This window comes from Eptesicus fuscus, chromosome 5 (assembly GCF_027574615.1).
Source record: "Eptesicus fuscus isolate TK198812 chromosome 5, DD_ASM_mEF_20220401, whole genome shotgun sequence".
Taxonomy (NCBI): Eukaryota; Metazoa; Chordata; class Mammalia; order Chiroptera; family Vespertilionidae; genus Eptesicus; species Eptesicus fuscus.
The window spans coordinates 17128907-17147031 of record NC_072477.1 but is presented as its reverse complement, the minus strand read 5'-3'; the positions used below and the strand labels follow the sequence as shown (position 1 = coordinate 17147031).

Here is an 18125-nt window from a genome sequence, read left to right as displayed (position 1 = left end):
ACTAAATTTGACAAATTTAGCCTGTCTGTAAAGTTTTGCTGCCAATATTTGTTTTCTTTATAATCTAGTCTGATTAAAAATTACTTAGTACTTGGATAATACCTTATTTTACAACATGCACCTAGATAAGGAAGAAATTATTAAGATAAAAAGTACAATAGTGATACCATTGAAATTAGCTAGTTATTAACAATAGAAAAGGAGCAAAGGGAAGGCCAGACATTATAGGCAAGTTCCCTGCAAATCACTGGGAAAGGGGCCTGGACAAAGGGAAGATAGATGCATGCCCAGTAAAGTTGGGGTGACAGGCAATCACAACTGGGGAAGAGGTTGTGGGCCAGAATGGGCATGGCCACTGCAAGCCCTTGAAGATTTGGGATACTTAACCCCTAAACAAAGAAGTTTTTGCTCTCTTGGTGCATTGCACTTGACTCCTGGCTTGTGGGATTCTTTTGCACCTGCTTCCCTGCATTTTCCCATATGGCCCACGGCCATAGGGACCCCACACACAATGGACTAATGGACTGTAACTATCCTGATGCTGAATTGGACCTAACTCCAACATTGAAAGGAAACTCTGGACACTGGCTTTGCTTCTAGCTTTATTGAAACCCCAGCTACAATTCTTCTTGACTGGACTAAGGAAAATGAGATTTTAGAAACTGAGGGATGCAATTCCATAGAAATCAAGCTTTCTACTGTATCTCATCGTCCCATGGGGGTTTCTGGAAATGATTATCCCAGGGGCACCCCAAGAACCCCACTTCCAATGATAACAATAGGAAATTTTAGACAGGGTAACTAAGATGACTAAGACCGTAGGCCTTTAAGAAGGGTTTCAAAGTAGTATTGAAGGGGGCATTATTGCATAGTAAAGTAGCCAGCTTTATATAAGAAATGCAAGAATCAAAAGAGTTTAACCTAAAAACATGGTAAAAGGACCCTTCCTTCAGTTCCTACTGTACTAATCATTTTTTAAAAGTTATTATCGATTACCATTTGTTTTCCACCACTCTTTCTCTTTTTAAAAGTAAATGTTGGCATTAAGTCCCAAGTTTATGCTAATGCATAATCATGTCAGTTGTCACTCAATTATCACTTTCAACAATTAATCTAAATTATGTACAGCACTTCGTTTTTTTCTTTCTTTAAAGTTCATTGAATTTAAAAGTCAAATTTTTTTCCAAGAAGAATAAATTGATAGAAGATGGAGGCTGAGATTAAATCAGGGGGAATCATTGATCAAGGATGCTTGAAATTCTTATGAATACAAATAGCCTATCAAGGTTAATGAGGTTCAACTCAAGTTTAGAGAAGAAAAAATGCACTTAGTATTTTGTATGCACATACAGATTTAAAATCTTAGGTACAATTTGAAAGGTAAATTATGCAAACTCAAACATAGCTTTCATTTGGGTTTTTTACAAGCTATTTTCACTGTTTTTCCCCCAGTGTAAAATAACTGCTTAAAATATATATTCTGGATCAACAAAAACTAATGCAATTAGCGAGAAAGAGCAAAGGTCCTCTTGAATACTGACAACTCTTCCAGAAATTATGTGCTTTTAAGGAATGACTGGACAACAATGTTAGCTTTAAAATATAACCATAAAAATGCTCTATAGTATTTTATTTCCATCAACAATCATTAATTCAGTGCCTAATATGGTTAAGACACTAAAGGAGAGCACAAAGGGATTCAGAGGTAAGACCTGGTTCTTAACTCACACTCATCAATGATCTGAAAAGAGATGTCTTTAATTCATAAGTGGCTCCCAGAATGCCACAAGTTTGAATTGTAACATCAATGCATACTGGTAAATGGCCCAGAGCAAAATCCTTGCACAGCAACATATCAAAAGAAAATGTAAACAGAAGATTGAGCATCAGAGTGAAAGTAGAGAAGATTGTTAGAAAGACCCCCCCAAAAAAAAAAAAAAAAGTCAGTTCAACACATTCCAGAAATGAAGACAGAATCTGTTGAAGTAAATAGGATTTCCGCTTATAAGAACTCTGCTAAAAAGAGATGGAGGGTGGGGAAGCCTTACCATAGGCATGAACAAACTATCCTTTAGACATCATTATTCTCTGATTCTGTGTTCATCAAGCAATTTTTTTTATTTTTATTATTTTTTTTTTTTTGGTTACTAATTCAGCTTTCCAAAACCCAGGTATAGAAAATTGAGAGACTAGTGTTCTGCATAGGAGAACAGTATTTAAATATCAGGATAGGCCTCCAGCAGGGTACATCAATGAATTGGCACTCTTATATATTGCTTTCTTGTGAGTTTCACTGCTAATATGAACCAGACTCCCAGATCACATTAATTCTAGGACACAGAAAACTCATTTTCAGATGTGAAGATGAGACCTTCATGCACAATGTCCATTAAGGTAAGGAAGGACATCAGAGTTGAATCTGTCATAATAACAGGGAAGCTTTCTTCTGCAGCTCCGTTTCTCTTTTATTTCAACCCATTTTGAAATCTTAAAGAAATATCCCAGATGACTTTAAGACAGTGTGAGAAAGATACCATAAGAACACTAGAGATGTGGGCAAAAGGATGGTTCAGGAGGAAGGGTTATGGCTTGTAATTGATATAACCCAAGAATGCTTCAGAAAGAATAAGGTTTAGGATTTGCACAAAAGGAGAACATTTCAGAAGCAGTGGACAACTGGAACAAAGAAAAACAGATGGGATTAGGGAAGTTTAAGAAAAAATTAGTTGACAAGACTGTGTTTCAGTTTTTGTAGGAGAGGTGTTAGAAAGTCAAGTAAAGGATAAAGACAATGATCAAACAAACTAAAAGGCATGTAACTATATAAATGTTCTTGGCCCTGACCAATAATCTCATTCTGTGCATCTTATTTACATTTGGCCCTTAAAAAACAACTAAAGAAGATTAATTTCCATTTTTTATAGAATCTATAAGGCAACACCCCATATAACCTAAAAATTTCTAAAACTAAAGCAGAGACTAAATGCTTTTGAATTAAAATTCAATAAAATTCCCAACTGTTGGGGGTTAAATTGAGTGATCCATGATTTATCTCTCACAAAGTCTACACTAGATTTCTTTTTAAGAATAGCTTGGAAATAAAGATATTCAATGAGCCTCCACAAGGTATGAAATACAAACAAGTCATAATCATAAGTGTCACTAAATCTGAAACAACTGATGTAATTTAATTATTTTTGAAAATAAGAAAAAAAAAACCTGGTTAATAGTTATTTCTTCCAAGATGAACAATGTCTTCTTATGCCTACCTTTTCAATGGCAACTGGGGAAAAACTCTTTTATCATCCAAAAGGATTTTGAATTAGACTTGAGACAAATTCAAAGAATTTTCTGCATCAATTTTAATATGTCACCTGCATAGGGACAAGGAAATCTGCTGGGTTTTTGTTCACTGCTATGTCACCAGCATTTAGAATAGTACCTGGCACATAATAGACAGTCATTAAGTTTTTGATTTGTGAGTAATGTTCAACCTCTCTCTCCAGTTGTTTTTCATATTCAGAGATCTTTTTTCAATTTATTCCATTAGTGGTAAATGAAACACACACACACACACAATGGAAAGTAAGGAAAGAAGAAAGGGGAGCAAAGGAGGGATTGGAAGGACAGACCAACATGTGGTCATAAACAGCTTAGCAATGAGATTTTCTCCCTTTGATCTTCATTAGTATAGTTTTTTAAAAACACTTAATTTTGGCAAAATAATCATACTTTAGCACTTCTGTCCGCAGGATCAAAGGCTAAAATAATATCCATGAAACAAACTTTAAAAGCCCTACAATTACAAATGCTCTGAGAATATTTCTGATAAGAAATTATCAAACATGTAGAGGGCTTTGCAAAGAATATGTCAATATTTCATTATCTTTACAATTTGAATCTTGAACCAAATCTAAAATACATTCTCTATTGACTCACTGACAAGATGAAAGAGAAACTAGACTAGAGTCACATTAAATATTTCCTTTGGATGATATAAAGTTAGATGCTTTTAACGTCAATTTTCTAACTTTTATTATAATTTAGGAACTTCTTCAAATGTGGCAACTTATTACAGGTAAAACACAGCTTCACTAATAAAAACACACAGAGGACTGATACAGATCTACTTCCGAGTGTGTCATCCATGTTTGACCTAATTTGCATAATGATAATTGAAATTAAGCCATTTTCTTTTTATGAAGTTCTTTCCTTTGATTTTTAATATTTCCTGATAATTACCCCATCTGTGTCAGAAAAAAGGTGAACAGGAAATGGTAGCTGCCTACTTACACTTCACTCATGGTTACATCATTCACAATTATTATACAATCCTGAATTAATACAGGCATCACAGCTCTACCTCATGCCGAACAGCTAGAGATTTGAAAACCTGTATGGTTTCAAAGATGAAATGTCAGTAATATCTTTTTGCTGTGCCTTCTGCCAGTTTCACCCCCAAAATAAATGATACTTCACTGTTCCTTCAGAGAAGAATGGTTCCTTCCATCTGTAGGAAGGGCTCCATTGATACTAGAACAAAAATATTTTCAAGTTTAATAGTTTCCTGGCTTTGAGGTCCAAATGAAAGAGAAATGAATCCACAGAATTTCTATATAACTTTACATTATCTATACCCAAACTAGCATTCATAAACTATCACAATCCTCATATTAAAAATGCATTAAGCAATTCTGTGAAACAAAACTAAAGTCCTTTGAATATGGCTTAAAACTAGCAGTCACCTCCACTTGTGCTGCCAAATGTGCTTTCTCCTGGTCTTTCCGCTCCATGCACCGCTTCACTTCTTCCAGCTCAGAGGCCATGGCGCTAAAGCTCAGCTGGACTCTCAGCTCTGACATCTGCTTCTCCAGATCCACTTTTTCTCGCTCAACGCCTTCAAAGAGAAAACGTAAAGCTTGATGGCTGTTCTTTATTCTCAGAAGAATGTACTTTCAAATGGTACAAAGCCTTGATGTTTTAATATTCCAGCTAACATAATCCACTTATTAACACTGTCACTCAACAGACTTCATGATTTGTCAGTCTATTGTTTCAAGTCTCATGCAGTTTTCTACAATATTATTCCACTTTAATATAAAACTTAAAACGTTATCTGCTTTCCAGTACAATTTATTTCAGGAAAATCCTACACCTTTCTTTTCCTTTCACTTTCCTTACATCCCCACATTACCTTCAAAGTCTAACAAAAATTCTGAAAGAATTTTCAACTTAGCTACTCCCAACTGTAGTTACTGAAGTTCACACAACAAAATGCTTTTCTTGCAACATAAACACATGATGCCGTTGACTCTCTGATTGTGCATGACCACTAACTTACTAATTCTGAGGACTACTACCTGAAATTATGTCACTGAACAATAAAAGTGACTTAGTATTTAACTCAACATGAGACACTTGTTCTATGATGCAGAGCACACTTTAATACCATCATCTTCAGAGGTAAGTAACACAAAGACCCTTTCTCAATGAGCTTGCAGTATAAGAATAGAATCAAGACATAAAGAACTTCCATGAATCTAAGATGTCAAAAATTGGAACATATACATTTAAAACTACTGTTTTTCCAATAGTTTCCTTTCTAGAAAAGGAAAGATGGAAAGAAACACTACCAAATCAAATTTATAGATCATTTATAAGACACATTCAAATTTTTAAAATATCAAAGTGTTTGAAACAGAAATAGCAAAGTGTTTAAAATGTCCAATGTCCTTTGGATGGAAGGTATAGAGGCATTTTAATAGCATGATAAGAACACTGACAAATACTATATAGATATTCCTGTATAGCATAATGGTTATTATACAGAAATAGTCCAAAGAACAGAGTGATTAACTCTATCTTAGTGAGAAACTGAAGTAGGAAGAATTGGGAACTAAGTTATATTTAAATAATAAATACAAAATTCCACCAGGCAAAGGAGATGTAGTTGGGGTGATATTTCAGGGAAAGAAAAGAGCATAAAGCACTGAGATACAACAAATTGACCATACCTCTGACACACCCACAAGCCACACCCACCATCCAATCAGAGCGAGTATGCAAATTAACCCATCCAAGATGGCTACAGCCACAGAGAGCAAGGTTTCCCAGGCAACGGAGGGAAACAAGCTTTCCACCTGCCCTTGACAGGCCTAAGCCTCCACTCAAGCTACAAAGTTTCAATTATAGAAGGTAAACAAATTCAAACAAATGGTGGCAGAATGGAGCTTGAGAGAGCAGGCCAGGGTTGCTCCCGGGAACAGGGGAAGCAAAGCTTTCCCGCACACCCTGGCCGGGCCCACCCGCTTAAGGCTACAAAGTTTCAATTATAACCCCAACAGAAATGGCTGCCGCCGCAGAGGGAGCCCCAGGCTTGGTTCCGCTCCAGGCTACAAAGTTTCAATTGTAGAAGGAAAATAAATTCCAGATACCAGGGTCTCTACTTGGGTTGCCAGGGGGCGTGGCCGGCCTGCAAACCACCACAGGCCCCTCACTCAGGCCGCCCCATGCCCCAAGGGAACCCCCACCCTGATCCGGGACACCCTTCAGGGCAAACCAGCTGGCCCCCACCCCTGTACCAGGCCTCTATCCTATCTAATAAAAGAGTACTATGCAGATTGATCATCACTGCAACACACAATATAGCTGCCCCATGTGGTCAAAGATCCTGCCCCCATGTGGACACAAGATGGCCAGCAGGAGAGGGCAGTTGGGAGGCACCCTGCCTGCAAGGGAGGGCAGTTGAGAAGGACCAGGCCTGCAAAGGAGGGCAGTTGGAGGTCATCAACCCTGCAGGAGAGGGCAGTTAGGGGTGTCCAGGCCGGCAGAGGAGGGAAGTTGGGGGCAAACAGGCTGGCAGCAGAGTGGTTAGGGGGTGATCAGGCTGGCAGGCAGAAGCAGTTAGGGATAATCAGGAAGGCAGGTAGGCAAGCAGTTGGGAGCCAGAAGTCCTGGATTGTGAGAGGCAATCCAGGGCACTCGGACATCCCTCCAGGGGTCCCAGATTGGATAGGGTACAGGCTGGGCTGAGGGACATACCCCCTCCATGCACGAATTTCGTACACCGGGCCTCTAGTATTTAATATTCAGGTAACTGCACATACAGTAGCTTTACGTAGCAGACACATATAAGGGCAGGGAAGGGGGAGTCAGCAGGGAGTTTAGGCATTGCTAGAGAGTTCAGAATTTATCCTATAGATCAGGAATTAGCAAACATTTTCTGTAAAAGGTCAGATAATAAATATTTTAGCCATGACCTCTGGCACAACTACTCAGATGTACCTCTGTATTGCAAAAATGACCTATACAGTACATAAATGATTGGGAGCAACTGTATTCCAATGAAGTTTATTTACAAACATCTGGATTTGGCCCATGGACCATACTTGACCCACCCCTGCTAGGTCTACAGTCTAAAAATATGCATATTTGTTTAAGTGTAAATGTATTTATTCATTTTATAACTATATGTATTCATTAATTTTATAAATGTTTTATCTCAATATATATGTACATGTGTACATGTAAAACATCTATATCTCCTAATATATATGTATTGATATATATATGTTTTATAATATATAATATGTACATGAACAATAATATTAGTATGAATATATTTATATAAAATATGGAGATAATACATATGAATCTACACTAATAAAAGAGAAACATGCAAATTCTGTTACACCCACCAGCCAATCAGGAGCAAGTATGCAAATTAACCCAACAAAGATGGTGGCGACCATGGAGCTGGAGCGAGCAGGAGGCTTGGGTTTCCCCCAGTGATGGAGGAAGCCAGCTTCCCACCCACCCTGGCCGGCCCTGGCCTCCGCTCAAGGCTACAAAGTTTCAATTATAGAAGATAAATAAATCCCAGATACCTGCTTCAAGCCGGCCCTGGCCTCCACTCAAGGAGGCGCTGAAAAAGAAAAAAAAAAAAAAAAAAAAAGGAGGGGCTGGGAGCTTGGGTCACCGGGGGGTGTGGCCAGCCTGCAAACAGCCATCAGCCCCTCACCCAGGCTGGCCAGGCACCCCAGCGGGGACCCCCAACCTGAAGGAGGTGTGGCCAGCCTGAAAACAGCCCTCAGCCCCTCACCCAGGCTGGCTACACCCCCATGGGGTGAGGGTCCCCGCTGGGGGGCTTGGCCAGCCTGCAAACAGTCATCAGCCCCTCACCCAGGCTGGCCAGGCACCCCAGTGGGGACCCCCACCCTGAAGGGGCTGTAGCCAGCCTGCAAATAGCCATCAGCCCCTCACCCAGGCTGGCCACACCCCCATGGCCCGATCCCTGTAAACGGGCAGTCGAACATCCCTCGAGGGGTCCCAGATTGGAGAGGGTGCATGCTGGGCTGAGGGACACCCCCCCACCCCGTGCATGAATTTCGTGCACCGGGCCTCTAGTACATATATAAATACATATATGTATATGCATATTTTATGAGGTATATATATTGGTGTGTAGACATAATATTTTGGTATGTTTCATAACAGATACATATAAATATTAGCATGTCTATATATATAAATACTAGTATATAGTAGATATATACACATACCTGAATATACAAAAAAACATTAACAAAATTAAAATACTTAAAACAGAAGGTATAAAACATAAATAATGTCACAAACACTCCTCCTACATCCAGAGGATTTTCTCATACACTTCATTTTAAACAGTGATGGGTTAGTAAAGGATAGCAGTTAAGAGCTCAAGTTTGGAGAGAAAAAGATTTGGGTCTGCTACATCCCATAAATGTGACCTTAGGCAACATACTTGGTCACTTATTCCTCAGTTGGCTTTTTTTTAATCATTAAAAGAGAAACAAAAACAGTACTCTTCTCGTAGAGTAGTTGTGAGAACTAAAGGAGACAATGTAAAATGAGTAGTATAATGCCTTGTATGTAGTTAGAGCTCAATAAATTATAGTGAGAGGTTTTAATCAAGAGAGTAAATTGAATGGTTTGTGTGTAAGAAGGGTCCCTGTGGCAGCAGTATAGAAGACAGATTACAGAGGAACTAGAATAAGACAAGTAAAGAGGGTAATTTAGATGAGATGAAGCATGCCTCTACTGGGGTAGTGGAAATGAAAAAGCGGGAAGGTAACATTTAAGAGATATAAGGACCTATAAATAGACAAGATATCAGGACAAATTAGATGGAGGGAAGAAGGAATAATTTTGAATTATCTTTGTTTTTTAGGCTTGGATATCTGGATAAAGGATGACGCCTTCAATTGAGATAGGAAACAAAATGGGTTTTGAGGAAAAAATGAATTCAGATTTAAATCTGTTGACTGAGCAACTATGGAAGAGCACATAGAGATGTCCAATGAGCAACCCCATCGGGAGGGCTGAAGGGTAGGCAAGTGAGTGGAGCTCGATGTAATGATCATTTATAGGTGATAATAAACCATAAGACTACATAAGAGAAGTAGTAAGGGAGGAAAGCCATACGTAGAATTCTAGACATAACCAGCATTTAAAGGACAAACTGTGAACAAAGGGGGAAGATTTGAATGGACGGAATGAAAACAAGGCAGGAAAGAGTAGGAGCTCTGAAGTCAGTGGAAGAGTTCCAAACAGGAAGAGCAAATAAACAGGGGTCAAAAAATATAAGTCATGATAAGATTCCTTGAACTTGACTGTGGAGAACATTAGTAAACTAAGCAGTCAATTTTAGAAGAAAGGAGGAAATCCTTTGTAGTGGGCAAAGGAACACACAGCAGCCAAAGTGTGACAATGAGTGTCATTTCTTATGTACAATTTTTAAAAAATAATACAAATATTTCATAAAGATGAAAACAGTAGAATTGTTAAAAGAAGGTAAAGAAGTTCATTATCACATTAATAAAGAAAACTTTAAAAATTTTTAAACCCTGGTAAATAGTTCAGAAAAGTGAGATTCTTCTAGTTCTTAAAGACTTACACCAAAAATAACTAGTTATTATGAGGAAATAAAACTTACAACAAATGTACCATAGAGTCTTTTTTTCTAAAAAATAAATGAGAGTCCCTATGTGCATCATTATGAAAATTTGGTGAAAACTCTAATATTAAAATAAACTCAAAAACAAAATTTAATATATTTGACATTATATATATAATAAATATATAGAAACATCACATAAAGCTTAAGCGAACTTAATGGCATGAAAATATATTAAGATAGCCCTGGCTGGTGTAGTTCAGTTGGTTGGAGAGTCATCCAGTACACCAAAAGGTCTCAGGTACAATTCCCAGTCAGGGCACATACCCACATTGCAGGTTCAATCCCTGGTTGGGGCACACACAGGAGGCAATGGATCAATGTTTCTCTTCTCACATCAATGTTTTTCTCTCTCTCCCTCTCCCTCCCTCTCTCTCTAAAATCAATAAAAACATATCCTCGAATGAGGATAGGGAGAAAAATAGATAGATAGATAGATAGATAGATAGATAGATAGATAGATAGATAGATGGATGGATGATAGATAGATAGATAGATATGCTACAATTTGCCATCCAGTGAAAATTTTCTGGCTATGTGTGAATTCTAACATAGGCAACACACTGAGTTATGTGTAGGGGGAAAAAATATTTACCTTCCCTGACTTTGATAATATATAGCAAATGCTTACAAGAGTTCCTCCAGTAAGTTAGGCATTGGAGTAGGAAGCCTCATAATTAATGTAATTTACAAGTCAAACAATCAGGACTAGTGTATTAGAAATCATTATAAAATCTCAATGTCACTATTTCTGTTTAACCTGAACTTTCAAAAAGAAATATATATAGAATCACTAGACTCCACCACCTAGATCAAGACCTCCACTAACTGAAAGGCTATTCCAACACTTCTCCAACACAAAGTATTCCTAATTCATAAAGGAAAAAAAAGTCATTTGATGCATGATTACTTCTGCAATGTGATTAATTTTGTCACCAATCTCCAGAAAACAAAAAAGGTAGATCTTAAATTTAATTGTAAATATAGAAAACTGAGATAAGACAAAATAAAAAACATAGAGGTATTTTAAATTTAAATACAAGTACACACACACACACACACACACACACACACACACACACATACAAACATACACACATATTTAGTCACAGAAGTAGGAAACTGGAAAAATTCCACCACTGGCTTTGCTGGCTCTTTCTAAGAGAAAGCTCCATGACATAAACAGGTTTGACAAGTGAAATGTGTTTAAAAATCAAACAGAGCAGACATTAAAATTGGATGTTAAATACAGCCAACAAACAAGTGAAATTTGAAATTAAAAACACAATACCATTTATATTAGCACCCAAAAGTTAAATATGTATGTATAAATCTAACAAAATTTATATGAGGAAAACTACAAAACTCATAAAAGAAATAAAAGATGAACAAAATAAATGGAGAGATATTCCATGTTCATAGATAAGAAGACTCAATACTGTCAAAATGTCAGTTCTTCCCAACCTAATCTACAGACTCAATGCAAATCCCAGCAAGTTATTTTGTGTATAACAATGAACTGACTAAAGTTATATGGAGACCAAAGCATCCAAAATAGCCAATACAATATGGAAAAAGAAGAGCAAAGCTGGAGGACTGACACTACTCAACTTCAAGAATTACTATAAAGCTACAATAAATCAAACAGAGCAGTACTGGTGAAAAAACAGATCAATGGGACAGAATAAAAGTCAGCTGATCTTTGACAATGAAGCAAAAGCAACACAATGACAGTTTGAAAGATTCTAAATATACTCCTATCATACGATCCAGCCATCACATTCTTTGGTATTTACTAAAAGAAGATAAGATGTCCACACAAAATCTGTACTCAAATTTTTAGTTTGCTCATAACTGCCAAAACTTGGAAGCAAACAGATGGCCTTTATAGCTAAATGGTAGACTGTGGTACATCCAGACAATGTTTAAAAAAGAGACAGAGAGAGAGCTACCAAGTCATTAAAATACATAAAGGAAACTTAAAGGCACATTAAGTGAAAGAAGACAATTTTAAAAATTATATACCACATGATTCCAATTATCTAAGAATCTGGAAAGGCAAAACTATGGAGAAAGTAGAAAGATCAGTGGTTGTCATGTGTTAAGGGGGAGAGAGAGAGATAAATATGTGGAACATCGAGGATTTTCATGGCAATGAAATTACTCTATCCTATATAATAAAAGCCTAATATGCAAATCGACCAAACAGCAGAATGACGGGCAGAACAACAGGTTGCTATGATGCGCACTAACCACCAGGGGGAAGATGCTCAATACAGGAGCTGCCCCCAGCCCACAGGCCCCAGGCGACCAGCAGGAGGCGGGGCTGGCGAGCAGGCGGCACCAGGCTGGCCAAGTGGGTGCCAGCGGGGACCCCCCCGATAGCCCCACCAGTTGCCCCACTGAGGGAGGCAACCAGCGGCCACGGTGGGGTATGGGTCCAGCAAGTGAGCGGTGCTAAGCCAGCCAAGGTGGGTGCTAGCAGTGGCGGCAGGGGGCAGGGTTGGCAAGTGGGTGGCACCAGGCCGGCCAAGGCGGGTGCCAGCAGGGGCCCTCTGATCACCCCACCGGTCACCCAACAGATCGGCCCTGATCGCCAGCCAGGCCTATGGACCCTACCCATGCATGAATTTCTTGCACCGGGCTTCTAGTAATACTATAAAGGTAGTTAGACATCATCATATATTTGTCTAATCTCACAGAATGCACAACACCAAGAGTGAACCCTAATGTAAACTATGGACTTTGGATGACAATGATGCATCAGTGTAGGTGCATCAGTTATAACAAACTTATCCCTCTTGGGGGATGTTGATAATGGGGGAGGCTACCCATGTGTGTGAGCAAAGGATATATGGGAAATCTCTGTACCTTTTGCTCAATATTGCTATAAACACAAAGCTAAAAAATAAAGTTTATTTTAAAAATAATTGGATATTACATTATTATCTTGTTTGAAAATCTTGTGGTAGATAAAGAAATAGATAAGATACCCTGATTGGGTAGCTCAGTTGGTTAGAGCATCATCCTGATATGCCAAGGGTGTGGTCAGGACACATATGAAGCAATCAATGAATGCATATATAAGTGGAACAACAAGTCGATGTTTCTCTATCTCTCTACCTTTCAAATCAATTAAAAATAATAATAATAAAAAAAGATAAGCTGACAAAAGCACAGCATGTGGAATGCAATTCTGAAAATGGCAAGTATTTAAGAAAGATTTTTTAAAAACCTTACATATTTACAAATCATAATTATACCTCTCCTAAATCTCCGGTCATCTCCTTGTTCATCCTGATGGTTTAACTGTTGGTTGGAAATCTGAGAAACTTGATGTTGTAAACCCTTTCGATCACCTTCTGCTTTCATAAGTTGTGTACGGAGTTCTTCCACCTAAATACATATAGTCAAAATTAAGTTTTAAAAGTAAAGAAAAAAGCATAATTGAACTCACAGATTATTTTCCTAGGGGAAAAGTTTACTTCTACTGGGCTGTGGCAAGCAAAAGTTGAAGCCAAGTTAATTTCTTTGTCATGCCAAACCATGGAATAGTCTCTTGCTCCATTTCTTTATTCCTCCCATTCCTTCCACAAAGAATGAATGTCTTTTCCCCTTCTCTGTGTCTACTGTGACAAAGAATTTGACCGCATTTTAATAAAACCTTTATTTGGACCTATTACTGTTAACCCAAACCACCACCAATTAAATACTACATGCTTTCATATTTTTCACTTCATTTATTTCATGTGAACTTGGTCTATTGATTGGTAAACTGATGAAAAATGGTCACAGTTAGCATATTTTGATATCAAAGTACTGCTCCAAATAATTAAGCAATAAATGCTACTGAATAAACTGTAAACTCCTTGAGGTCAAGGACTATTTTACTCATCTCTGTATTCCTAGAGGCTAGCAAACTGCCTAGCATATACCAGGTAAGTCCTCAATGAGCATTAAACAAGTTAGCAGTGACCTAAAGAGTCAGCTAAAGTCACAATGACAACCCAAACACAGAAATCTTTAACTTCAAAAGATGTCATTATAAAGTACAAGTCAGAGTTCCAAAAAAATAAAACCAGAGTGGAATTAAATACCAATATAAACTTCCAAAAAAGAAAGGCTGAACTCTGCCAACATTAATTCCAATGGACCACTGGCTGCAGAATAAAGCCAAGGAACATTTTTAAAGGTTTTGTAAAACAGGTGCGATAGTGTATTTTCAGCACTAATTGTCAAAATGTAATACCACTTCTGAACATCTATAGGATTTCTGACATCTTTGCCTACCTAGCATATTATGTAATGAGTTATGTAACCCACATTTCAAAACAGAGGAAGTAACAATTGCATTTTATCTTAAATACAGGCAGAGAAGCAGTTAGTTGGAAAACATAAGCCCTTATCCAACATATGTAAGATAGCTCTTTCAAGTTATTGAACTTTAAATATCAGAGGAGCCAAGCTCCCACTATGGGCTAATGAGCTGCAAAATCTTATGCTTTAAAAGCAAGCCTTAGGTTTGGTTAAAAGGGGGCAGGTAGCATCTTAAAAATGTGAATACAAGACAATAATTCATTCAAAGTAACCCGAACATGCAAAGTCTGTTTTATGCATTTTGCTGCTTCCTTCACTCTCCAATGCCTCCTTGAGGAAAATTAAGCCCCTGGCAAAATTTTATCTTACACATCCAGTCTCACATGCTAAGAGAGATAAGACCAAAGTTGGAGAAGCCATCAGCAAAATACACGGTCACAGTGGAAACTTGGGCTGGTGTTTTTAGTAGCTTTCTCAGAATCTTCCTGAGGATTTCATCTTTTACTTATGTATACTGATATACATTCCTTAGGAAAAAATTATTCAAGAGCTAGGCTTTTCCTTTCAAATGACATTTAATAAAGAAGGAAATTCAATCCTGATTTCATTTAAAAGCAGCTTATCATAGCTTGCATAGACTTACCTGATGCAAAAGTGTTTCTCTGCTGCCTTCTGACTGATTTAGTAACCTTCGAGACAGCTCCAATTCCTGTTCAAGCTAGAGTGTCAACAAAGGATAAAGAAAAATGTCCAATGGGACACAAGTTCACTAAATTATATGGACACAGCTTAAAAGGCAAAAAGAGGGAAAGTTTTCAGAAGATAATATGGAATAATAAATACCTTGCTATAAACACATGTTAATGCTTCTATTAAAATAATGTTAACTACATAACAAAAAGTGAGCCAGACCAGACTTCAAAAGGGCTGGGTTCTAATCTGTTCCATCCCAGCTATGACCTTGTTTAAATCTCTTTTCCTTAGACCTCCTTTCTGTTGCCTCTAAAATAAGGATTGTATATTAAACAACTTCTGAAATTCCTTCCAGTTTGAAACCATTTTAATTCAAATTCTAGAGCAATTCTGTCTTTAAATTAGTACATGTATCATATGAACTGAATTAAAATAAAAATGTCAGAAACCCAATGACTCAAAGTATATTTCCTCCAACTGATGATTTTATATATTTTATATTCCTAACTAGAGGCCCGGTGCATGAGGGATTTCTTGGCCTGGCCTGCGGGGATCAGGCCAAACCCGGCTCTCTGACATTCCCTGAGGGATCCCGGATTGCAAGAGGGTGCAGGTCAGGCCAAGGGACCCCACAGGTGCATGATTAGGCTGAGGATGGACCACAGGAGGGCTCCAGGGCACGTCTGGCCCATCTTGCCCAGTCCCCATCGGCCGGACCCCAGCAGCAAGCTAACCCACTGGTTGAAGCTTCTGCTCCCTGGTGGTCATGTCATAGAACAGTCGAATGGTCAGACACTTAGCATATTAGGCTTTTATTATAGAGGATATTTCCAACATCCCATAACATTCCTAAAGTTTTTAAATATCTAAGTTCAGCCCTGGCTGGGTGGCTCAGTTGGTTGGAGCATTGTCCCATACACCAAAGGTTGCAGGTTCACTTCCCAGTCAGTGCACATACTTAGGTTGTGGGTTCAATTCCCTGTCAGAGCACATACACAGGTTTTGAGTTCAGTCCCCAGTAGGGGCACATACAAGAGGCAACTGATAGATGTTTCTCTCACACGTCAATGCTTCTCTCTTCCTCTCTCTCTCTCCCCACCCCTTCCTCTCTCTCAAAATCAATAAAAAACATATCCCTGCCTGGCCGTTGTGGCTCAGCGGTTGAGCATCGACCTCTGAAGCAGAAGGTCATGGTCCAATTCCCAGTCAGGGCATGTGCCGGGTTGTGGGTTTGATCCCCAGGAGGTACAGGAGGCAGCCAATTGATGTTTCTCTCTTATCGATGTTTCTTTTATTTTTTTTCTCATCAATGTTTCTATCTTTCTATCCTTCTCCCTTCCTCTCTCTCTAACACATCAACAAAAAACTTTTTTTTTTTAATTTAAAAAAGAAAAGAAAAGTCGAGTGGCCAGATAAGGTAGCAAACAACCTGTACATGTTTCTAAGAGCAAGTGGCAAAGTGGCAGAACCTTCAAGCCAAGTGACTCCACATCAATCCATAAAGGCTTCATTGAGTTCTAACAAAGGACCTCAGGCACTCAACAAATATCATTGGCCCCAAACAGTACTACTCTTTGAAAAATAACTTTCAAAATCTTACTTGGTTCTTCTCAGTTTCAGTTTGTCTTAGCTTGTTTTGCATTACTCCCTCATCATCTGTTTTAGCTTCTTGTTTCTTCAATGCCTAGAATGAAAGAGATGGGGAAAGTGTATCAGACTAAAATACATATAAAACTGAAAGACACTACTAGGACTTACTAAGAAAAGGCAGAAAAAAATGAATATGAGTTGTACAACATATATAAAGGAATTATAACCTGCTCATTCACTGAAATCCTAAGAACATTCCAGTTAAAATCAAATATAAGCAAATTCCTAATCTTCCTAATCAATTTTCACTCAGTTTCACTTTTTACCCATCTTTGGGTATTTTGTTACACAATCAGAAAATGCAGACAGCTAACAGTTTTCTTGGAAACAAGCAAATCTTACTGCCTGCTGAAATAATGGTATTTAAAAGTTATATTATCTGCTCAACTATGTAGATATAATACTAAAAACTAGCTCACTAATTTTCCAAATTATGAAAAAAACCTCATCAAAGTAGAAACATGCTTGTTGCATCATTATTACACATATGACATTGTATCACAACATATAACTGGCTTTTCAAACCATACTTCACACAGAGGGGGGAAAGCATTCTTTTCTACATTTTTCTCTCATTAATAAAATGGGGGGAAAAAACTAATACAAATGTCAAAAGTTAACCACAAAAGTGTTTGTTTGGGTTTGTTTCTATGTTAAATATAAGGGAAAATTTATACTTGGAACAATCTTTCATGACATGGAAAAAGCATTCCATTTGTTCAAAAATGTTTTGACAATCTTAGCATTTAGACTTAGAAGGTGTCTATGTAGAGGCAATCCAAATTGAGAAAACCCAAACTGTCATAAGTCTTTTCCAACAGGATCTATAGAAAAGCAATTTTTAGGCAAACAGCAGAACATGTTAAAAACTGCCTTAATATAAGTGTAATCAATCATATTCAATTTCATACACTTACATATCTAACAAATGACTTCATTTATAACATGCAATGCACTGTGCTAGGGGCTACTAATATGCATGTACATAAAACAACTATGGCCCCCTACCCATGAGATTACGGCTCTGCCATGGCTCCTACTCCCACAAATAAAAAGTAACTGAAGAAAGAAACATCATCAGAGATACAGAAGCATGGAATAGACTGATGAATCTCAGAGAAAAGGCAGGGGTGGGGGTGGGGAGATAGATTAACCAAAGAACTTATATGCTTATATGCATAACCCATGGACACAATAGTGTGGTGAAGGCCTTGCGGGGGGTGGGGTGGAGTTTGCGGGGTGGAACAGGGGTAGAATGGAGGGGGTCAATAGGGAAAATTTCAACAGTAAAGATAATTTTTTTTAAAAAAAGAAAGAGATCATCAAAATGAAAACTACTTTGAGTATAGTAATATTATAACACTTTTATAGCATTTACCATATCCAGGTATTCTGCTTCTCCTCACATATATTTTAAAAAATACATTACATATATTGAATATAACATTTACTCTTTATGATAATTCCATGT

The 18125-nt window shown here is 37.8% G+C and overlaps 1 protein-coding gene across 5 annotated transcripts in view; it reads right to left on the bottom strand.

The window, feature by feature from the left end:
- The window catches only part of CEP128 (centrosomal protein 128), a 364379-nt gene that overhangs the window by 243217 nt on the left and 103037 nt on the right, over window positions 1-18125 (bottom strand). For all 5 annotated transcript variants that reach the window (XM_028155817.2, XM_054715853.1, XM_054715854.1 and 2 more), the window contains exons 10-13: window positions 16605-16688; window positions 14955-15029; window positions 13258-13390; window positions 4746-4897 (exon numbers count right to left, since the gene is read on the bottom strand). In XM_028155817.2, coding sequence (XP_028011618.2) covers window positions 4746-4897; window positions 13258-13390; window positions 14955-15029; window positions 16605-16688 — 444 coding nt within the window. The remainder of the gene's footprint in view (window positions 1-4745; window positions 4898-13257; window positions 13391-14954; window positions 15030-16604; window positions 16689-18125) is intronic.